The sequence below is a fragment of the Fukomys damarensis genome, unplaced genomic scaffold (assembly GCF_012274545.1).
Source record: "Fukomys damarensis isolate Sample0158 unplaced genomic scaffold, DMR_v1.0_HiC HiC_scaffold_2, whole genome shotgun sequence".
NCBI classification, from domain to species: Eukaryota; Metazoa; Chordata; class Mammalia; order Rodentia; family Bathyergidae; genus Fukomys; species Fukomys damarensis.
In genome coordinates, this window is record NW_022900914.1 from 61,629,453 (window position 1) to 61,652,984 (window position 23,532).

At 39.9% G+C, this 23,532-nt stretch overlaps 2 gene segments (V, D, J or C); both read right to left on the reverse strand.

Annotated features, from left to right (window-relative positions):
- LOC104850051 overlaps positions 1 to 4,044 on the reverse strand; it is a 100,200-nt gene extending 96,156 nt beyond the window's left edge. The window contains 2 exon segments of the V gene segment in view: positions 3,575 to 3,869; positions 3,981 to 4,044. Coding sequence covers positions 3,575 to 3,869; positions 3,981 to 4,035 — 350 coding nt within the window.
- A 7,040-nt stretch (positions 4,045 to 11,084) lies between these two features.
- LOC104850052 lies at positions 11,085 to 11,642 on the reverse strand. The segment is given in 2 exon segments: positions 11,085 to 11,461; positions 11,577 to 11,642. Coding segments are annotated over 2 exon segments (432 nt in total).
- Positions 11,643 to 23,532: the final 11,890 nt, after the last annotated feature.

Sequence of the window (23,532 nt, forward strand, 5' to 3'; positions counted from 1 at the left end):
TGAATATATATGCATATATATATAAATTGAATTTTGGGAAACACTAACAGTGCTGCCAACTTTGGAAAACGTCATCCCAATTTACTGTGTTGTGTTGGCATTGTACAGAAATGGACAGCCATATTGGTCTAGAGATGTTAATTTATTTTTATTTTTATTTTTTTTCCATGTGTGCAGGGGTAACACACTGTATTGAATGTGTAAGGTCATATCTATGTGGGTTTGATTACAGAAACTAATAAAGTATTCTCTAAATAATGAAAAAAAGAAAAAGATAAGACTATAAGAGCAAGAAGCAATTTAAAAATGTTCAGGGACCATTTTCATCCCCAGAATTAAGGATTATTTTAATGTTACATCGTTGTCTTTACTCTTTTACTTTCCTTTTTAGTTTTATTTTAGGATTCCCTATGTTTAATGTTCATACAGAGATTTCTTTAACTGAAATACCGAACAGTTTCTTTGGTGTGAAAAACTATAATAGTACACAGGATCCAAATGAGATAATTAATAATGCGAAATAGGAAGTAAAGGGCTAAAGGTATAGGGAAAGTGGGAAGGGTAGGGGTAAGGTAATAAGGGAGAGGAAAATAATATGAGAAACTGAAAAAATGGAAATAAATTATTTGTAAATGGCGAGGGGAAGAGGGGGTGAAGGGAAGGCAGGAACAAGGGGAAAAATAAGAATCAAGACCTATTATGTAAAGTTACAGAATCCCAATGATGAATGTAACTGTATTGTATACCTAGATTGTACCAATAAATTCAATTTAAAAAAATGTCTTAGTCACCTTGTCATCACTTGGAAGAAATCACAGACAACTAAAATTCAGACCATGATAGTGGACTTTTGAAACCAGTTTTATCCCAGATTTCTGGTTCCATGGCAGAAACATGAGGGCAAAGGCGCATGGCAGAAAGAAAGGAGCTCAAGCCATGGCATCTGGGAAGCTGAGGGAGAAGCAGTAATAACATAAGCCACCCAGGAAAGCAAAAAGCAGAAGTGTGAGGCAGGTTCCCGGCTGCTTCTCTTGACATCCCATCTGCTGCATGTGCCTGTCAAATGAGCTGGCTAAGAAAGTAACTGAAAGATTTTGGTGTCATCCTGAGGCTTCGTGTAGCTGGAATGACAAATCATCTCCTCCAGATCCATGGAACTTTACAGGGACTTCTGACAGCACATGGAATTTTAAGGCCCTGCCCTGGTTTCCACTGGTTCTAGATATTTCGAGTACGTGTGTGTGGTTGTGTGTGTGTGTGTGTGTGTGTGTGTGTGTGCAAGAGAGAGAGAGTGATGGTATATTGTAGCTACAATATTTGTGTTAGTACATTTTTTTCACGATTTCAAATAAGTTGGACACTTATAAAGGATACATTAAGCAGGTTCCAAAATCTTGGTGTAAAGTCCTTAAGTTATTCCTATTGAATAATTTATCAAGCAATTCATTGGTGATGCTCAATGATATTATATTTCCCCAGTGATAACACTGGTTCTAGTGTACATAAGTACTAAGTATATGACTCCCACTATAAAAGATGGTTACTCTCTCCTAGAGAGTAGAAAGAAGGATGGAGAGTAGGTCATCCAAAATCAGATCCTGCAACGGGTATAGAAAACATGAAAACAAATATTCAGGTAAGTATTCATGATGTACAAGGACTGCCAGCAAGTGCCACACAGCACCAGCCTATTGGGCCTAATTCCTACTGTTGTTCCTCCTTACTTCGAACCAGAGCAGCAGAATTCTGGAAAAGTGGCTGCTGAATTGAGAAAAAGCACAATACAAAAAATCTACCTATGAAGCTTTCATTTAGTAAGGAAATCATTAACTTATGATATACAGTGCGATAAGAACATAAACATTAATTTAAGGACTGTCTGCTATACAGTTTTACCACTGTGTCCAAACAAGGTTAGAGACCTCTGCTGAAATGCCTGTGTGAAGTGATACATGGGAGATATTGGGCCTCACTGAGCAGCCACACATTGGAATTTTTTGTTTAGACCATGTACAGAGCCTGTTCTTTTTTTTTTCCTTTTTATTGAGTTTATTGGTACACTCTAGGTATACAGTACAGTTACATTCATTACAGTGTACATAAGAAGTACTGAGTGTGTGAATTCAAATATCCAAAATATGGAAATGATATAGTTTTGATTTTATCTTTCTTAGTTAATGAGGTGCTTTCAACTGTTTCAAATATCTTTTTTTAAAAATCAAATTTCCACTACTACCAGTTCAGAATTAAGGTGAAATTCCTGAATAATGTTATGTTTACCACAGATAAAGTAATGCCCCTTTAAACAGAGCATTCTAACCACATACAGAGCCTGTTTTAATGCAGGTCCTGATCTGTATGAGTCAACCAGAATGCAGTCTGGTAATTTAAGCTGCAGTATAAATGACACTGCTGAATTCTGGACTTATTCTGAAAAGCAGTCATTGGCCTATTTACAAAAAGGAAAATGTCTTCTGTCATCATAAATTTAGACTAAGTTTATCCATTTGATCATTAAAAGAGTAGTGTTGTGCATTTCTGTAACTTCCCACTTTATGTTTTTAGCTGAGCCACCAGACTTGCTGATAGAATTGAAAGCACATCCCCCATATTGTGCTCCATCCTGTATCTAGGAGCAATATGAAAGTTTGAGTGGTAGTGAAAGTACTGGGTCACTGTTTCCTTACAAATTCACCAGAAGTTGGGGAGAGTTGTTTCTCAGAATCCTTTTTGTTAAATGGTTTCCTGTAAATCATGGTGCCTCATTTTATGAACTTAATTTCTTTTACTATTTTGGGGATGATGGCTGCTTTTGTGTTATTATAGGGAAAATGGCCATGGTCTTATTTGTCACCCAGTGGAGAGTTTGGATAGGGAAGGAACAGATGTCAAAAATGGTTGTGTGCAAAATGAAACCTTTATAAACAGAACAGTTTGGGAACAGAGGTGTTACTATAATTCCTAAGAGGGCCGCTGTGATCCAGAACTGCTCAACTGGGAATCCCCTCAGGATGTGAGAAATCACAAAATGATGATGTCAGTTCCCACCATCAGCCAAAAGCAGGTTCTTGGAAGGAGGTGGTGGCTGCAGAATCACCCGGATGAAGGGTTTCAGGCTGATGTGAGGACGAGAGTCCAAATCTGGGCTTCCAAGTCTGAGAACCAGGGGTTTAGGGGTCTGTACTTTCATTAACAGATGCATTCCGTCCTCTGAGGAAAGACCACAGAATTTCCTGTTTATAGAACAAAATTTTACGATGGCAAGACACACTTAGCCAGTTAAAGACAAGTGTGTAGGCACCAGTTCCCTCTATTAAAACACATTGTACTTAGAAATTCCATTCTAACTTGACTTTTGCTGTACGAAAAGCCCATTAATATGTCAGAACATTGTCATGTGTGTGCAATGTGGTCTGAGCAATTAGAAAGAGAGTTATGGTATTCCTTCAAAGAATGGCTTCATCTCAGAAATGCTCTCTGCAGCTGAAGGCATCAGAAGGAGCAGCTGGGGCAGCCCAGGCTCACACTTCTGCTTCCCAGGTTGGTTTATGTCATGGCTTGTATCACTGTGGGAGGTGTACTATCATACTGCTGACAGTAATAAGTTCCAACATCTTCAGCCTCCACACTGCTGATGGTGAGAGTGAAATCTGTCCCAGATCCACTGCCACTGAACCTCTGTGGGATCCCAGATGCCAAACTGCTTGCATAATAGATCAGGAGTTTGGGAGCTTTCCCTGGTTTCTGTTGATACCAGGCTAAATCACTACCTATGCTCTGACTGGCATTGCACCTGATGCTGACAGTGTCTCCTATGGATGCAGAATGAAACGATGGAGACTGGGTCACCTGGATGTCACATTGGGAACCTGACATGGGAAACATAAAAACAGAAATCTGTCAGATTAGTCAGGTCAGAAGGTTTCCCTGAAGAGTCAGCATAGACCACCAATGTGCAACACAGCACTGTCCTACTTTACCTGGGAGCCAGAGCAGCAGGAGCCCCAGGAGCTGAGCGGGGGCCCTCATGTCCATGCTGTGTCCTGCTTGGGGCTGACTCCTCCACAGCCTGTGAGCAGCCTATTAAAGTCTGTGCTCTGGGGACATGCAAATCAGCAGGAGCTGGTCAGGGTGAGGCCCAGCTGCAGAGCTGTCTCATCTCAGTAACTCAGTACTGGCGCAAGTCCCCAGGTGGCCCAGGTCAGAGCAGGAGAGCCCAGAATTTACTTACTTAAAATGTGTTACTTCTGAGGGAAACTTCATTACAGAGAGCATGTGGAGAAAACTGTCATCACACAAAATAAATATAGGATTAGCAAGGTAAATAATTTCATAGATATAACAAGACTATGCAGAATACCTTGTTTAGAAATAATACAAAACAAGTATGGCAACTTAGGCTTCAACTTACTAGAAAGTGTTTCTGTTAGAGCCAAGAAAATATTTCATGCCCTATTGAAAATATTTCTATGGCTACAAAATTATTTTTTAAATAAATAGAGTGCTCCTCAGGACCAATTTAGATGTATGCAAAATAATTTTTGATGGGCTTAGGCCATTCTTACTCTCTGTTTAGTATGAACCAATCTATAACACATGCATAGGAATGATGAATTGTTCCTTCAGTGGGTGTTTCCCTCAGAGACACAACATTATTCAAAGCTACAGCTCAGTGCTTTTCTTCAGGACTAAAAGGATTCACATTATCATTTCCTTGGGGCTCCCTCTACCATGTTCCCACTACTTTTCCTCCATCTATTAATATTTCTCAAAGGTAATCATCATGCAAGGCTGAGCAGTGCTGTCAAAACTGGTAACCACTCCAAAACCTCTCTTTCCCCCTCCAGTTAAATGAGCCCCAATCTGTCAAGCATGACTTGTGCTTTAGTCCACGTGCTGCTCCAGTCTTTCCACAAACCACCCCAAGAGTGTGCCTGCTGGGACATTTCCCAGAGGTGCAACCACTGCCAACTGTCACCAACACCATCCCAATACAGATCCACTCCATTGGTAACACTGGTGAGTGTTAAGCATACCCAATACCTGCCTACACCCTCACCTGGAACCAAAAGCAGCAGCATCCACAGCAGGGGAGCCTTGGCCCCCATCTCTGAGAGCTGACACGCAAACCAGTCTTCATAGGACCTTGAAGCTGCCTTTAAAGATGCTTAGCAGAGGCCAGACCAGTGGTGAAGGTGGAAAAATGTGAATCAGCTGGGAGAAGCCTTGTTCTCAAATTGAACACCTGCTCTCTTCTTTCAGGAGTTAAGGTTAGAAAAAAAATCCCTCCAAGTGTTATTCATGTATATCACAAGTGAAGCTGTGACCTATTCCAAGGAATCCTATCCTCTTGGTTTGTCATAGCTGCCAAGTGAGGGAACACACGGTGCCTTCCATGCCATGAGGATATAGAAATTGTTTCCACCTCAAAAATTTAAAATGATATCAACTCAAATAAAAATACAAGGGTTAATTGGAAATCAAAATGTCTCTAAATGAAGAAAATAAGGAAACATATATCTCCAGGAATCTCCCTGACAGTATTCACATTCACATTATTTTTGCCACATTCTGCCATTGTTCTAGAAGTAACCTTTTGTGCATTTATGACATAGGACCAAAAATTCGGTGAATTTGCTGCACATTTCCATCTAATCAGAAAGCAAGTTCAAGAAACCATTATGATGTGCCCTGATTCACCATTTCATAAGATCTGCTACTTTGTGGCTTCTGCCTCTTCGGCAAGCCCAAAATGACCATGAGGAGTAAACCTTATGACATCACTCAGGACACTGAGGCAGCCCCAAAAACAGAAACAAAGATTTCATGGGAAGAACTTATAAAAACGCTGCATAAAGAGGCAAGTGTTTGAAGCATGGGGAGTGGTTTCAGGGATGTTAATGGCAGAGCATATATGCTGTAATATTCATTTTCTTCAATTTATTCTAACACTATTTTTTATATCAGATCATATCCATTTCAGCTTGTGATCACGGTGAGAAAGAGAAAGTAGTAGTTTTATTTTAAAAAGAAGGCAAAGAAAAATGGTGGCCTACATCTGATTGGACTGATGTTTGCCTCTCTGAGGAAATGACCTTTAAATGATTCTATAGACACCATCACAAGCTGTACTATGAAGACATGAAGATGGAACTGAGATAAAAGTTCAGTGACCATACCAATGAATGACCTTACCTCAGTGTCCATCTGCTTGGTACAAAAATCAACGTAGAATCCACCGATCCTCCTACATGTGAGAAGTTATTCCTTGGACTCTTTTTTGTTAAATTAATTTCATAGCTGCATTCAACATGTACCATGTAATGACATACATCATTGGAAATTTAGACCTTTACATAATCCATCTTGGTCCTTATTTTTCCCTATTCCCCTGTCCTCCCTTCATCCCCTCTACTGCTTCCTATCCACAATGACTTTGTTTCCATTTTTTCCTTTCTCAGGTTAATTCCATTTCCTTCTTTACTTTCCTGTACCTTCCCATTTCCCAGTCCCCTTTGCACCTTTTCTTCCAATTTCACATCATCTATTATACTTTTTAGTCCTTATTTACACTTTCAGTTTCTCACACTAGAGAAACTATCCAGTATTTACATATAAGCATCTATTTATTTCCCTTAACAGTATTGCCTCAATGTACATCCATTTAGCCATAAAAGTCTGTACTTTTTCATTCTTAATGGCTTAGTAGTACTCCATTATATTAAAAAAAAAAACACATTTTCCTTATCCAGTCTCCTGCTAATGAGCAATTGAGCTGCTTCCAAAGTTTTACTTATTACAAATTGTGCTGCTATGAACATGGGTGCGCTTATATCGCTGTGGTATCATTCTCTTAGTTCTTTGGGGAAGATACATAGCAGGGGGACCTTAGGGTCAAGTGGCGCCTCTAATCCTAGTTCTCTGAGGAATCTCCATACTGATTTCCACAGTGGTTGCACCAGTCAACACTCCCACCAAGAGTGGAGCAGGGTTCCTCTTTCCCGCCATCCCCGCCAGCATTTGTCATTGTTAGATTTCATGAGAGCAGCCATTTTTTCTGGGGTGAGGTGGAATCTCAGTGTTGTTTTCATTTGCATCCGTGGAATGATCAGTAATGTTGAACAATTTTTCTTGTGTTTATTTGCTGTTTGTACTTCTTTGTCTGAGAAATGTCTGTTCATTTCAGATGCCCATTTTTTTATTAGGTCTTTAAATTTGAGAGATCTGATTTTGTTTAACTTCTTTATATACTCTAGTTAGTAGACCTTTGTCTGAGGAGAGCTGATAAAAAGTTTTCCCACATTGTGGGTTGTCTTTTCACACCATTGGTTCTTTCTCTTTCTGTGCAGAAGCCGTTCCATAAGAAGACATCCCACTTGTTGAGGTTTTATTTATAGAATTATTTCATATACTGATGTCTTCAAGAGTTCTACCTCAATGCTCTTCTAGCCGGTTTAGTGTTTCTGATTTTATATTTAAATTTTTAATCCATTTCAATTTGAGTTTAGTGCATGGTGAGAGATATAGGTCTAGTTTTAATCTTTGGCAAGTTGAAACCCAGTTTTTCCAGCACCATTTTTTAAAAAGGTTTTAATAAAAATTAATTAATTAATTAATTAAAAATAAAAAGGTTATGTTTCCTCCAGGAGGGTCTTTGGATCCTTTGTCGAAGATGAGGTGGCTGAGTGTGTCTGGACTTTTTTTGCACCTCCTAATCTGTTCCACTGGTCCTTGGGTCCCTGGACTCGTACTCATACCAAAGAACATTCAGCCCTCAACTTTTAGTTCATTTATTGTCTTTTCATTGGAGACTAAGATGAAGGAAACTATATTCTTCTACAACAGAAGTGGTGTCCTAATGATTGTACCAATTGTTTTATACTAAAGTTAGAGTGATTCTAGACCATCACATGAATGGCATGTTCCAATTTTAAAACTGTTTTGGAGGTTGAGACTTCAAGGAGCTCTACATTTTTGCTAAACTTTTAAAACATATGGAGGTTTGCTACTTAAAATACTCATGGAAAAATACTTATATGGTTATTATAGACTTTTTTCAAGTGTTGTGTACAGCCCAATGTGGCAGAGCAGGTGAAGGCAGCAGATACAACCTTACCATAATCTAGAATTAAGGCAACTAAAGAATAGCTACTCAGGAAGAAGAGGGAGAATGCGAGCTCCAGGAAGCAGAAAAGATAAAAATCCCACAGATGACATAGACCAAAAAAATAAAGGAATCACAAAGTCAGCTGTCAGTGGAGAGAGGAGCCAGTGAACACTGACCCTGGGGAGGGCACACAGTTCCAGGGATGAAAGATGTCTGGGCCCTGCTTGCCAGGAGCAGACTGGGATTTTGATGTGCTGTGAGCCTGCTGTGTGGATTTACTCTAAATGAACTTTGTCCCAATAGAAACTCTCACTTTGTATTCTTTACTTCTCCACAGTGTTGTAGGGTGAGAAGGTGCCACAATTACTGTCTCCAATCTTCTTTTCATGTCAACTGTTTCAAACAAACATATTTATTATTATTCAGGATTGAGAGGAGATCGGGGTGATAATGTGGACTCTACTCTTCCTATCACCCCTGCACAGCCAACCTTTACCTCAGGAAGAGATCATTTGTGTGCTTTTATTGCTGTGCGTGGTTTATGTGGAAGCGGTGCATCATGCAGGGTTCTTGGTTTACACTGATCCACAGAATAATAAAAACTCTGGCCATTCCTCAAGTGATATCCCAATCAAACCAACAAGCATTCACATACTTCAAAATGTGAGCTGTACTCATCATGCACCTAGGGATGAATTGAGGCAGTTGATAATTTAGGAAAGACCTTGCAGTCCAACTGTGTGTTAAAACTCTCTGTGTCTTTCTCTTCTGAAATTGCATTAGGAGCCAACTTGTATACACAGGACATTCTTTGACCTGACATTAACACTCTTATTTATAACACCTGCAAAGACATGTTTCCCACATTCACAGGCCCCAACAAACAATACTTGAGAGTGTGATAATCATCACTGTACCAACTCAGCCATTAAAGTACTATTTTTGTGTATACATACACTACACATGTTGCTCCCTCTCTTTCTTCCCCAACCATGATCTCAAATCAGCCCACTTCCTCACAGACTTTGTTATATCACCATTGAAAATTGTCTCCAGAGTCTTATGTGTTTGGAAGTGCATGGTTCATGGTGGTGCTGTTAGGAATGCAGCTGATTCTCCTGTTAGGAGGTCAGGCTAGATACGAAGAGGGGGTCATGCGGTCCATCACCTAGAACTCTCTCTCCTCCCTGAGCACAACAATTTGTGCAGCTGTCCTCTACTGAGCCACATCCACCATGCCATTTCTGCCTTGGAATCAGCCAACTATGGGCTGAAACTCCTAAAACATGAGCCTAAAACAAATCTCCTCCTTTAAGTCATGGGTTTCTGATACCATATCACAATGACAAAATGTTACTGAGACACCATGACAGAATAAAGGACACAGCCAAAGCTAGCCCTTCATCTTCTGGGAAGGAGCTGTCTCCACAGAGAAGAGTCATGAGATTTCACTCTCTGAACTCGGGATCCTGTATCCTTTCCCAAATTGCACCTGCCTATGCCTCCCATTTTAACATTTTTCACACACCGTAGATGGTGTACATGAGAAGGACTGAAGGTTGGGATTCAATTATCCAAATTATGAAAATTACAATCATTTTGGTTTTTTCTTTCTTCATGAAGATAATGAGGCATGCTGAAATTTTTTGAAATATTCATTTTGAAAATTGAATTTTTGTACCTATGTTAGTTTTGAACACAGGAGAACTTCTTTACTGTCTAAAAGTATGTTTTCCATAGATCAAGTGAATGTCCCTGAAACAGCTTACTAACTGTGAACAGAGCCTGTTTTCAGGCAGGCCCTAATTACTGGGGTTAACATACACCCTGCAATCTTGCTAATTAACCTGCAGTACAAATGATACTTCTAGATTCTGCAGTGATTTTAAAAAGCAGGAATTTGATTTAAGGAAAAGGAAGATGTCTGCTGTAATTAGGAATCTTGAGTAAGTGTATCCATTTGTTTCTTCCAAAAGTAGTGTTCAATAAATTCTGTAACTTCTCATTTTTTGTTTGCAAAACATTTTCATGAATTTTTTAGATGTGACACAAGACTTGCTAATAACACTTGAAAGCACATGCCCTATATTGGACTGCAACCCATATCTGGAGAAATCTGAGCATTTGAGCAACAGTGGCCATATTGGGTCACTGTTTCATTACAAGGTGACCATCAGTTGGGAGGCTTGTTTCTCAGAATCCCTTTTCCTAAAATGTTTTCCTGGAAATGGTGATGCTTTGACTTATGAATTTAATTTAATTATTTAGAGTAAAAATTTTTTGTGTGTTTGTGTGGGGAAAGTGGCCACTGTCTGTTTGGCAACTGATGGGGAATTTGCAAAAGGAAGCAAAACTGTGCCAAACACTTTGTCTACAAACAGAAGCAACAGAAGCATTTTTTCATAACTGTACTTATGAACTGAGCACTCATGATCCAGTACTCCTAAATGAGAAGACCTCTCATGATTGCAGAAATCAGCAAAGGAAGATTCAGTAGTCACCAGCAGCCACAGTAGATCCATGGAGAGAGATGGTGGCTGGAGAATCTCCTGATTAAGTGTTCCAGCAGCTGTGTGCAGTAGCGCCCGAACCTGGGCTTCCAAGAGAAGTCTGAGGACCACAGTGTTGGGCGATCAGTACATTCAGCAACTCATGCATTCAATCTTCTGGGGGAAGTCCAGAGAGTTTCCTCTTTGTAGAATAAAATTTTATGATGGCCACACCCGTAATGACACCAGTTCACTCTATTCAACAAAAGTGTACATGGAAATTCCCCTGTAACTTGACTTTTGTAACAAGAAACCCCACTCTTGAGGAAGCCCAAGTGCTTCAGTTTTATTCATCTAAGACATTTAATCAATCAGCATGGTAATATCATTTTTGTGGAACTGGGACAGAGCATGAACAAAAAGTTATGCTACCCAGCATCCTTCAAAGAATGGCCACAACTCAGAAACATACTCAGCAGCTGAAGGTATCATAAGGAGCACCTGGGGCAGCCAAGGCTCACACTTCTGCTTCTCTGGGTGGTTTTTGTCATAGCTTGTGTCACTGTGGGAGGTCTATTATCATACTGCAGACAGTAATAAGTTCCAACATCTTCAGCCTCCACACTGCTGATGGTCAGAGTGTAATCTGTCCCAGATCCACTGCCTCTGAACCTAGGTGGGACCCCGGAATGCAAAATGCTTGCATAATAGATCAGTTGTTTAGGAGCTTTCCCTGGTTTCTGTTGATACCAGGCTAAATAACTATCTATGCTCTGACTGGCCTTGCACCTGATGCTGACAGTGTCTCCTAGGGATGCAGAATGCGAGGATGGAGACTGGGTCACCTGGATGTCACATCTGGAACCTGACATGGGAAACATCAAAACAGAACACTTTCAGATTAATCAGGTGAGAAAGTTTCCCTGAAGAGTCAGCGCTGACCACACTGGAATGTGTAACACAGCGCTGTCCTACTTTACCTGGGAGCCAGAGCAGCAGGAGCCCCAGGAGCTGAGTGAGGGCCCTCATGTCCATGCTGTGTCCTGACTGGGACCAACTCCTGTCCAGGCTGTGAGCAGCTTATTAAAATCTGTGCTCTGGGGACATGCAAATCAGCAGCAGCTGGACAGGATGAAGCCTAGCTGCCGAGCTGTCTTATCTCAGTAAATCAGCACTGGCCCAGGTCCCCAGGTGGCCCAGGTCGTAGCAGGACAGCCCAGAATTTGCTTACTCAAAAGGTGTTACTTCTGAGAGAAACTTCATTACAGAGAGCATGTGGGAAATTGTCAGCATTCAAAATGGAACTAGGCTTACATAGGTAGATAATTTCATGGATATAATAGGACTCGTGTAGAATACTCTTGTTTAAAAACAATTCATAATTAATTACAGCAACTTTAGACTTGACCTTCCCAGCAAACCTTTCTGTGAGAGCCAGGAAAATATTTCATGCTCTACTTAAGACATTTCTGTGGCTACAAAATTATTTTTTTAAAGAAACAGGGCCCTTCTCAGGACCACCTTAGATTTATGGAAAATAATTTTCTATGGGATTAGGCCATTGTTACTCTCTGTTTAGTATGAACCAATCTAAAACACATGCATAGGAATGATGAGGTGTTCCTTCAGTGGGTGTTTCCCTCAGAGACCCAAAATTATTCAAAGCTACAGCTCACTGCTATACTAAAGGACTAAAAAGATTCACATTATCATTTGCTTGGGGTTCCCTCTACCACATTCCCTCTACTTTTCCTCCGTCTGTTCATATTTCTCAAAGGTAATCATCATGCAAGGCTGAGCAGGGGTGTTAAACCTGTTAACCACTCTCAAACCTCTGTTTCTCCCTCCAGTTAAATGAGCCCCAATCTGTCAAGCATGACCTATGCATTAGTCCAGGTGCTGCTCCATTCTTTCCAAAAACCACCCCAAGAGTGTGCCTGCTGGGACATTTCCCAGACATACAACCACTGCCAACTGTCACCAACACCATCCCAATACAGATCCACTGCATTGGTAACACTGGTGAGTGTTAAGCATACCCAACACCTGCCTACACCTCTCAAGTGGAACCAAAAGCAGCAGCATCCACAGCAGGGGAGCCTTGGCCCCCATCTCTGAGAGCTGACCTGCAAACCACTCTTCATAGGACCTTGAAGCTGCCTTCAAAGTTGCTTAGCAGGCCCTGGTGTGAATATTCTGCAATAATACATAAGATCCTAATAAGATTACTGACATTTAGAAATGGGAAGAAAGGAGCTAAAGGTGTAGGGAAGGTGGGATGGGTAGGGGAAGTGTAAAAAGCGAAAAGAAAAAAATGTGAGATAATGAAAAGATGAAAATAAAGTGTTTGTAGATGGGGAAGGGAGGAGGGGGTGAAGGGAGGGCAGGGACAAGGGTAAAAAATGAGAACCAAGACCTGTCATGTACAGGTACAAGATCCCAGCAATGAATGTAACTGTACTGTATCCCTAAAATGTACCAATAAACTCAATTTAAGCTGAAAAAAAAAAAAGGTTGCTTAGCAGAGGCCAGACCAGTGCTTAAGGGGGAAAAATGAGAATCAGCTGGGAGAAGGTTTGTTCTCAAATTGAACACCTGCTCTTGTGTTTCAGGAGTTGAGGTTAGAAAAAAAAATCCCTCCAAGTGTTATTCATGTATATCACAAGTGAAGTTGTGACCTATTCCAAGGAATCCTATCCTCTTGGTTTGTCATAGCTGCCAAGTGAGGGAACACACGGTGCCTTCCATGCCATGAGGATATAGAAATTGTTTCCACCTCAAAAATTTAAAATGATATCAACTCAAATAAAAATACAAGGGTTAATTGGAAATCAAAATGTCTCTAAATGAAGAAAATAAGGAAACATATATCTCCAGGAATCTCCCTGACAGTATTCACATTCACATTATTTTTGCCACGTTCTGCCGTTGTTCTAGAAGTAACCTTTTGTGCATTTACTACATAGGACCAAAAATTCAGTGAATTTGCTGCCCATTGCCATCTAATCAGACAGCAAGTTCAGGAAAACATTACCATGTGCCCTGATTCACCAATTCATAAGATCTGGTACCTTGTGGCTTCTGCCTCTTCTGCAAACCCAAAATGACCATGAGGAATAAACCTTATGACATCACTCAGGACACTGAGGCAGCCCCCAAAACAGAAATGAAGACTTCATGGGAAGAACTTATAAAAATGCTGCAGAAAGAAGCAAGTGTTCAAAGCATGGGGAGTGGTTTCATGGATGTTAATGGCAGAGCATATATGCTGTAATATTCATTTTCTTCAATTTATACAAACACTATTTTTATATGAAATCGTATGCATTTCCAGCTTTCGATCACTGTGAGAAAGAGAAAGTAGTAGTTTTATTTCAAAAAGCACACAGGGAAAAAAGGTGGCCTACGTGTGATTGGATTGATGTTAGCATCTCTGAGTCAATGACCTTTAAATGATTCTATAGATACCATCACAAGCTGTACTATGAAGACATGAAGATGGAACTGAGATAAAAGTTCAGTGACCATACCAATGAATGACCTTACCTCAGTGTCCATCTGCTTGGTACAAAAATCACCGTAGAATCCACCAATCCTCCTACATGTGAGAAGTTATTCCTTGGACTCTTTTTTGTTAAATTAATTTCATAGGTGCATTCAATGTGTACCATGTAATGACATACATCATTGGAAATTTAGACCTTTACATAATCCATCTTTTCTTTATTTTTCCCTATTCCCCTGTCCTCCCTTCATCCCCTCCACCCCTTCCTACCCACAATGACTTTCTTTCCATTTTTTCCTTTCTCAGGTTAACTCCATTCCTTTCTTTACTTTCCTGTACCTTCCCATTTCCCTGTCCCCTTTGCACCTTTTCTTCCTATTTCACATTATCTCTTATACCTTCTAGTCCTTATTTACACTTTCAGTTTCTCACACTAGAGAAACTATCCAGTATTTACATATCAGCATCCTATTTATTTCACTTAACAGTATTGCCTCAATGTACATCCCTTTAGCTATAAAAGTCTCTCATTTCTCATTCTTTATGCCTGAGTAATACTCCATTTTATTAAAACACACACACACACACACACACACACACACACACATTTTCTTTATCCAGTCTCCTGTTGGTGAGCTATTGGGCTGCCTCCAAGTTTTAGGTATTACAAATTGTGCTGCTATGAACATGGGTTCACATATATTGCTGTGCTATGATTCTTTTAGTTCTCTGGGGAAGATACACAGCAGGGGGACAGCACGGTCAAATGGCGCCTCTCATCCTAGTTCTCTGAGGTATCTCCATACTGATTTCCACAATGTTTGCACCAGTCAACACTCCCACCAAGAGTGGAGCAGGGTTCCTCTTTCCCCGCATCCCTGCCAGGATTTGTCATTGTTAGATTTCATGAGAGCAGCCATTTTTTCTGGTGTGAGATGGAATCTCAGTGTTGCTTTCATTTGCATCTCTGGAATGATCAGTAAAGTTGAACATTTTTTCTTGTGTTTATTTGCTGTTTGTGCTTCTTTGTCTGAGAAATGTCTGTTCACTTCAGATGCTCATTTTTCAATTAGGTCTTTAAATTTGGGAGGTCTGATTTGTTTTTAAGTTCTTAATATACTCTAAATAGTTGACCTTTGAGGAAGAGGTGATGAAAAGTTTTTCCCACATTGTGGTTTGTCTTTTCACACCATTGGTTCTTTCTCTTTCTGTGCAGAATCTTTTTCATAAGAAGACATTCCACTTGTTGACTGTTTGAACTAGTTTATGGGCAACTGAGGTTTTGTCCATGAAATAATTTACTACACCTATGTCTTCAAGAGTTCTCCCTCACTACTCTTCCAGCCATTTTAGTGTTTCTGTTTTCAATTTTTAATCCATTTCAATTTGAGTTTAGTGCATGGTGAGAGATATGTCTAGTTTTAATCTTTTGCAAGTTGAAACCCAGTTTTTCCAGAACCATTTATTTAAAGGGCTTTCATAAAAATAAAAATAAAGAGACTATCTTTGATCCAGGAGGGTCTTTGGATCCTCTGTGGAAGATGAGGTGGCTGAGTGTGTCTGGACTTGTTTCTGCACCTCCTAACCTGTTCCACTGGTCCCTGGTCTCATACTCATAGCAGAGAATCTTCAGCCCTCAACTTTTAGTTCATTCATTTTCCTTGTCATTGCAGACTGACGTGAAGGAAGCTACATTCTTCTACAACACAAATGGTGTCCTAAAGATCCTACCAATTGTTTATTTCTAAAGTTAAGAGCAATTTTAGACCATCACATGAATAGCATATTTCAAATTTAAAACTGATATGGAGGTTGTGAGTACAAGGAGCGCTACATTTGTACTAAAATTTATTGATTTTTAATTGAATTTATTGGTACATTTTAGGTATGCAGTACAGTTACATTCACTATTGGGACCTTGTACCTTTATATGGCAGGTCTTGGTTCTCCTTTTTTCCCTTTGTCCCTGCCCTCCCTTCACCCTCTCCTCCTCTCCCTGTTTACAAATACTTTATTTCCATTTTTTTCATTTTCTCATATTTTTTCTTTTAACTTGTTGCCTTTCCCCTACACTTCCCACTTTCCCTACACTTTTAGCCCTTTTCTTCCTTTTTACTAAACTTTAAAAACCTAGTTAGCTTTGCTATTTAAAATACACAGGGACATATACTTATCTTGGTTATTATAGACTTTTTTCAAGTGTTGTATACAGCCCAACATGTCAGAGCAGGTGAAGGCAGCAGATATAGCCTTACCATTACCTAGAATTAAGGCAACTAAGGAATAGCTACTCAGGAAGAAGGAGAATAAGAGCTCCAGGAATCAGAAAAGATAAAAATCCCAGAGGTGAAACAGACTAAAAAATAAAGCAATCACAAAGTCAGCTGTCAGTGGAGAGAGGAGCCAGTGCACACTGACCCTGAGAGGGCACACAATTCCGGGGATGAAAGATGGCTGGGCCATGCTCGCCAGGAGCAGCCTGGGATTATGATGTGCTGTGAACCTGCTGCATTGATTTACTCTAATGAACTTTGTCCTAATAGAAACTCTCACTGTGTATTCTTTGATTTCTGTCCCATGTGGCTCAACACCCTGATTGCGAGCCAGTCTCAAATGCTGTGTGTCCCTCATCCGTAATTCATTTTTAGTTCTCCATAGTGTTTTAGGGTGTGAAGAAGCCACAATTAGTGTCTCCGATCTAATTTCGATGTAGACTGTTTCAAACCAACATAGCATGGCTACCAAAAGGAAGATTGCTTGTGTACAATATTTAACCATTTTTATTATCAGTTTACTTGTTCACTGGTAGGATTTCAGTTTAGCCAATTTGATCCCGTCTTTAAGCAACTTTAGTTATTTTAATTGTTTTTCATTCAATTCCAGAATTTTGAATACCAGTATCAGTTTAAACAGCATCCTAACACTTTTTAGTCTTTTTCGATAATTCTGCCTCATCTTCAGAAGAAAGCTAAGGATTTACTGTTTTGAAACACACAAACCCACCACTTCTCATTTGTGTCTGTACTATAACTCTGTAACTACTTGATTTCTTAACATAATGATTATAACCCACAGTATTTGCAGTCACATGAAGAGATGATGCCTCATCTTCAGAAGAAAGCTAAGGATTTACTGTTTTGAAACACACAAACCCACCACTTCTCATTTGTGTCTGTACTATAACTCTGTAACTACTTGATTTCTTAACATAATGATTATAACCCACAGTATTTGCAGTCACATGAAGAGATGTATATCACACTAAATATTTTAAAATAAATTGCACTGTGTTGTATATGCTATAGTTCTGTGGTGCTGATCATAGGTTCTCAAACATTAAATCATGCAGGCAGGGGTGTGACTCAGTGTCACAACACTTGATGAGCATGAACACGGCCTTGGGTTCATTCCCCAGCTGCACACACATGCACACACACACACACACACAGCAACACAGAGGATCATATAAATACCAGTGTTTGCAAATCCTGCTTTTTAAATTTAATGTTGTACAATTTAATAAGTCAATGGCATTAATTAAAACTCCAATAGCTGAAAATTTTTCAAATATGAAGATACTCTTATTTATATCTCTATTTTTAATAGATAGTCAAGTATTTCCAAAAGTATATTATGTCTATAGGTTATTCTCCTATTGGCAGGTTCTGTCAACAGTATCTATATTTTAAATTTTATACCATTAACTATCACAAATTACATTGAGAAATACATCATGCCCTGTTGGATCCCGCCAAAGAATTAGTGTGCTGCCTGCATTCCTACCAGCAGAGGGTGCCACTAAGCTTTAAATGTTTTCCAAATACTTGAGATCAAAATATCACTTCTTTTGATCAGAGTTATTGAGTAACAAACTGTATGAAAATTTTCTTTGCTATTATTAAACAATTATGCATTCACAGGAAATTGTGAAGAAACATCCAGGGAAAACTGAATACCATAGTGGTTGTACCAATTTACACACTGCCAGCAGTGGGGAAAGTTTCCTTGTTCACCACAGCCTCTCCAGCATTTGTTATTGCTTGATTTCTTGATGATATTTGTTTTTTCTGGAGTGAGATGTAATCTCAGTGTTGTTTTAATTTGCATTTCTCCAATAACCAGATTCCTCACAAAACTACAAATAGAGGTTCCATTTGACCCAGCTTTTACATTTCTAGGTATCTTCCTCAAATGCCACAATGGTACATGCATACTCATGATCATAGAAGCACACTTTATAAATCCTAAACCTTTGATCATCCCACATGCCCATCACTAGATAAATGGAGAGAGAAACATGCGGCGTTTATGAACAGTGGAGAACTACTCTGCTGTAAAGAAAGATACACGAGCTACTTTTAGGTAAACGGATGCATCTTGCAACCATAATCTTCAATTAAATGAATCAGACAGGCAACACTAGTTTAAATATCACATTGTTTATCTTGCGTGAGAAATCCCAAGTGCAAATAAGTAGCAAAGTGGAGGATAGGCATTGGCAAGTTGTAAGAACTAGGTTGAAGTAGAAGGGAAACTAGGAAAGGCAGTGAGGGGAAGGGGAAGTACAGAAAAGGGGTCCTTGTAGAGAGAGAGACTGAAAGAAAACAGTAGAAATGGAGCAGTTGTAATTGGGGAGGGGAAAAGAATATAAGGGAGGGGTGGGAAATAGGGAAGAAAGGCTAAGATAGATTATTTACAGGCATAAATTCTTCATGATAAATGTGATCAATATGTGTGGCAAACATGAACAAATAACATATAAAGATTAAAAATTTCAGTGTATAATCCTGTAGATAACCTGTGTGAACCCACACAGAAAACATGCAGAGAAATTCCTTCTCTTATGCCAACTGAACTTCTACAAAGATATGAATGGACCACATGATATGTAAGCCAAAATGCCCCCAACCTACTTCTGATGATTTGCATGTCAGTTCCTCAGAAACCACAAAATGTCAGAGCTCTTTTTAGGGAGTTATCTTAAGAGAAGAGGTCAGCTCAGCCTGGGGCAGAGCTCAGAAAACACAATGGGTTTTCAGGCTCAGATTTTGAGTTTGCTGCTGGTCAGTGTGACAGGTAAGATGGGAGTGAAGCTCTGTATACTGTGTGGCATTAAGATGTCCTGTGTCTCTATTGGTACTAACTTCTATCTCTTTTCATCTCACCCATTTGACCATTGTCCAATGGACACATTGTGCTCATCCAGTCTCCAACATCCCTGGCTGCTTCCACAGGGGACAGGATTGCCATCACCTGCACGGCCAGTTCTAGTGTAAGCACTGACAGGTGGCACTGGTACCAACAAAAGCCGGGAGCCTCTCCAAAGCTCCTGATCTATAGGACATCAAACCTAGCCTCAGGAGTCCCAACTCGCTTCAGTGGAAGTGGATCAGGGACCTCTTACTCTCTCACAATCAGCAGTGTGGAGGCTGAAGATGCTGCAACCAATTACTGTCAGGAAATTAACAGCTATCCATTCACACAGTGCTACAGACTGCAACAAAAACTCCTACATTTCCTCAGAGACCAACTGCCTCCATCTCAGAGACAATAACCATGTCAGGTGTTTTGTAAGAGAAAAACCTTCCCAACTGATCTCCAGGAAATAAACACAGAATTTCACTTACTGGTGCTTGGCTCCCCATAAGAGAAAAGGACAGATGATGAGAAGAGGTGACCAGAGAGAAAAGTGCAGATGATGAGAAGAGGTGACCAGAGCAACCTGTTTCTAAGGAAGACCTTTAGGGGAGTGATGGTGAGCACTGAGGAAGAGATCCCCATAGGGGTGTTGATGCTAAGGAAAAATTAATAAGTTCTTACTTAAGGAAAAGGCATTTAAAATACACTGAAATCACATTTCACATGACTCAGAATGGCTATCATTACAAACACAAAAAATAATGAATGCTATTTAAAATTGTGTGTGAGTAGACACAATAGTATGCTCTTGAGAAGAATATATAGTACAACCACTGAAGAAATCAGTGTCAAAATCTAAAAATCATACATATTATTTTATCCACCTAGATCATTTCTTGTTATATTCCCAAAAGACTTTAGAGCCAGCATACTATAGTGGTACATGTGCAGAGGACCATAATAGTGATTATGTCCCAGGGAGGCTATAAAGAGTTAACCTCACAATCAGCTTGATTACTGAAGTTAGCCTGGCCTAAACCTACCTGCTAAGTAAGGTCAGAATAACTCACACCCAAATTCTGTTTCCACAACTGAAACTTTCACATCGAAGGACAATGTCCTAATTACAACCACATAGTCTGTCTATTCTGTTTCTCATTTTAGAATACTTTGTTTTTTCTTTATGAGCCTTGCTTACATTAATTTCCATAGAAACTGCATGTTAACTTTACCCTAATTGTTTACCAATAAAAGTTAGTGACTGGGACTGTCCAGTGTCTTAGTCATTGTGGAACCCCACATTCTGCCTCTTAGTTCTGTTTCTTAGTGTATTTTTCCTAAGGCCTGCATTGCACAATGGACACATGGAGACAAGAGACTTACTGCAGGAGTCACCAGCAACATGCACACCCATTGCGCATGTGTGTGTGTGTGTGTGTGTGTGTGTGTGTGTGTGTGTGATGACTCATATATCCAGGCAGTGAGTGTAACGGGGATGTGGAGCACCACCAAGGCCTGTGTTGGTGAATTAATGCAGCTGCTATATTTGGTTCAGTTAAATGCAGAGAGAGCACAGACTTAAGTAGAGATATGGCTATAGTCAGTCAGTTGCCAGGCATTGGTCAGAAGATTCATTAGTTCAAGGAGTCTAGAGACAAATATAGACCTGTATGCACGACTTCAACCTGATAGTGGTGTAGATGTTTCTTCAGTTGAGATCTGGAAATTGATGGCCTTTCTCTGTTTGCATCAAGCTTGTCTCTGAGAGCTTTTCTTGAGGGCTGCAAAGTTTCCCGCCTGAGTGAGCTGAGGCTAGAAAAGTGGTGGCCAGCCTATGCCTTGTCTTCTGGCTTGACACAATGAGTATTACTCAGTGGTTAAAAGAGTGTGCAGGGATGGGTCAAGGCCCCTCAAAACACCACACATGCTCTGAATCAGATTTAATGCAGGACACAGAAATTTACATGATTAGCTTACCATATTTTCTGACAGAGTCAAAAGTAGAAGAATGCAAGAGTTCTCTCCAGGCACTATAGAGATCCAGAGAATCCAGCTGAAGGCCTGGAGCCCACAGAAATGCTCTGTGGATGTCCACATAAGAAGGCAGAAATATCTACAAAGGAAGATGGAGGGGTCTGCACTAGAGGGGGAAGGATTGATGCTGGAGCCTAAAGAGTCTGCATTTGCAGGCGAAAAACTGAGAGCTGGACCCTGAAGAATCTTCACTGAAAGTCGGAAGACAAAGCTCAAGGCAAAGACCAAGACCATTGCTCCGCCAAAAAGCACACTCACCATCCTTGCTGACTGCAAGAAAAATCAGTTGCAAATAAGGAAGATCAGCTGAAATCCTTCCCTCCTGTTCTCTTACAAACTGTTTTAGAACCATACAGGCTCCAATCAGGTGTGTGTTCCCACTCAAGTTGACAATTGATTTATTAACCACCAAAATGTGTAAAGAGCCTTAGCGTCCAACAACTGATTTTTCAAGAAGAAAATGTGTTATGTGTACAATGCAATATTAGTCAGCCACAGAGTAAAATGTCATTCTGTCATTTTCAGAAAATTTATGGAAATGGAGAACGTTACCTCTAGGGAACTAAGTCAGATTCAACAAGATAGTATTTTATGTTTCTTCTGACTTGAGCAACCTAAATCAACAAAAAGTGAGTGATAACAGTTGCTCAAAGGCAGAGTTTTGGAAATGAGAAAAGGAATCAGGGGAGGGAAAAGAGAAGTGATTAATTAGAATGAAAATAATCAGAATTACATACATATATATCAAATGCAGAAAGAAATCTCATTATTCTGTACTTTTAATATGCATTAATTTCAAAACAGAAGGCCAGAGATTTCCAAGGACAATGTCCAGGATCTTGGGAGATGCTCCACTTCCAAAACTACTTCCCATCTAGTGAGGCTCAGCTGTAGAAAGCACGAGTTCTGTCCCAGGACCAAGTCAGTCATGAGGGAGAAGAGCCGTCTTTCCTAGAGTAAAGAATTACAGAGTGGAATTGACATCACATCTTCATGTGGAAACTGTTGAACCTTTTAAATGTGTTTTCACTGAGTGTGTTTCACTATGGAAATAGCCCAACAAATCCACACAAATCTTGGAAAGTCACAGACTTTCCAAACTATGACAAAGTGTTGTCGTTCTTCTTCTCTGCTCCTGTTGCTAACACAATTTCAGACATCCTGACACCCAGGGTAAATATGTAGGAAAATTTCTTCCTACTGTGGAGTGATAAAAGCTTCATCAAAGATTTAGTCTTTAAATCAGTACTGTCTGCACTATGTGAAGAGCTCACACTATAAACATCCTCTGCAGGTTAGGCCAACTGCCCACTTGATGGCTTAAAACCCTGATTGCAGGAAAGGTGATCAAAAGGAGACATTTGGTTGATTCTTAATCCTGAATGGAAAGTCACATCACGCCCCGTGGACTTAGACTCTGACCAAATCTCTCCTATTGCAGAGATAGGAAACAGGATAAACAGAGAAAAAAAGTGTCCTCAGTTTCCCTGCAAAGGAGGCCAACAGTCTTCATGTCTTTTTCACAGGAAAGAATGAATTTCTAAATTGAAATTTTGTGTTATTTCTAAAAGTTAAAATTGGTGGGCATGGTGGCACATGCCTGTAATCCCAGCACTTGGGAGGCTGAAGCAGGAAGATTGCTGTGAGTTTGAGACCACACTGGGCTACATAATGAGTTCCAGGTCAGTCTCAACTACAAAGTAAGACCTTGCCTCAAAAAACACTGTGACATTGTGAAATGGGAAGAAAGGGGCTAAAGGTGTAGGGAAGGTGGGATGGGTAAGGGAAAGATAATAAGGGAAAAGAAAAAAATGTGAGATAATGAAAAGATGGAAATAAACTCCTTGTAGATGGGGAGGAGAGGAGGGGTGAAGGGAGGGTAGGGACAAGGGGAAAAAATGAGAACCATGACCTGTCATGTACAGGTACAAGATCCCAACAATGAATGTAACTGTACTGTATCCCTGAAATGTACCAATAAACTCAATTGAAAAAAACAAACCAGAAAAAATAAAATAAAATTAGCCAATAACAAATGCTGGCAGGCAGTGAGGACAAAGGAACTCTTCTCCATTGTTAGTGGGAGTGTAGACTCATGCAACCAGTGTGGAAATCAATATGGAGATACCTCAAAAAAACAGGATTAGAGGTTCCCTTTGACCCAGCTATCCCTCTGCTGCATATCTTTCCAAAAGAATTAAAATAATCATACTATAGGGATATATGCACACCCATGTTTATAGCGATACAGTTTGTGC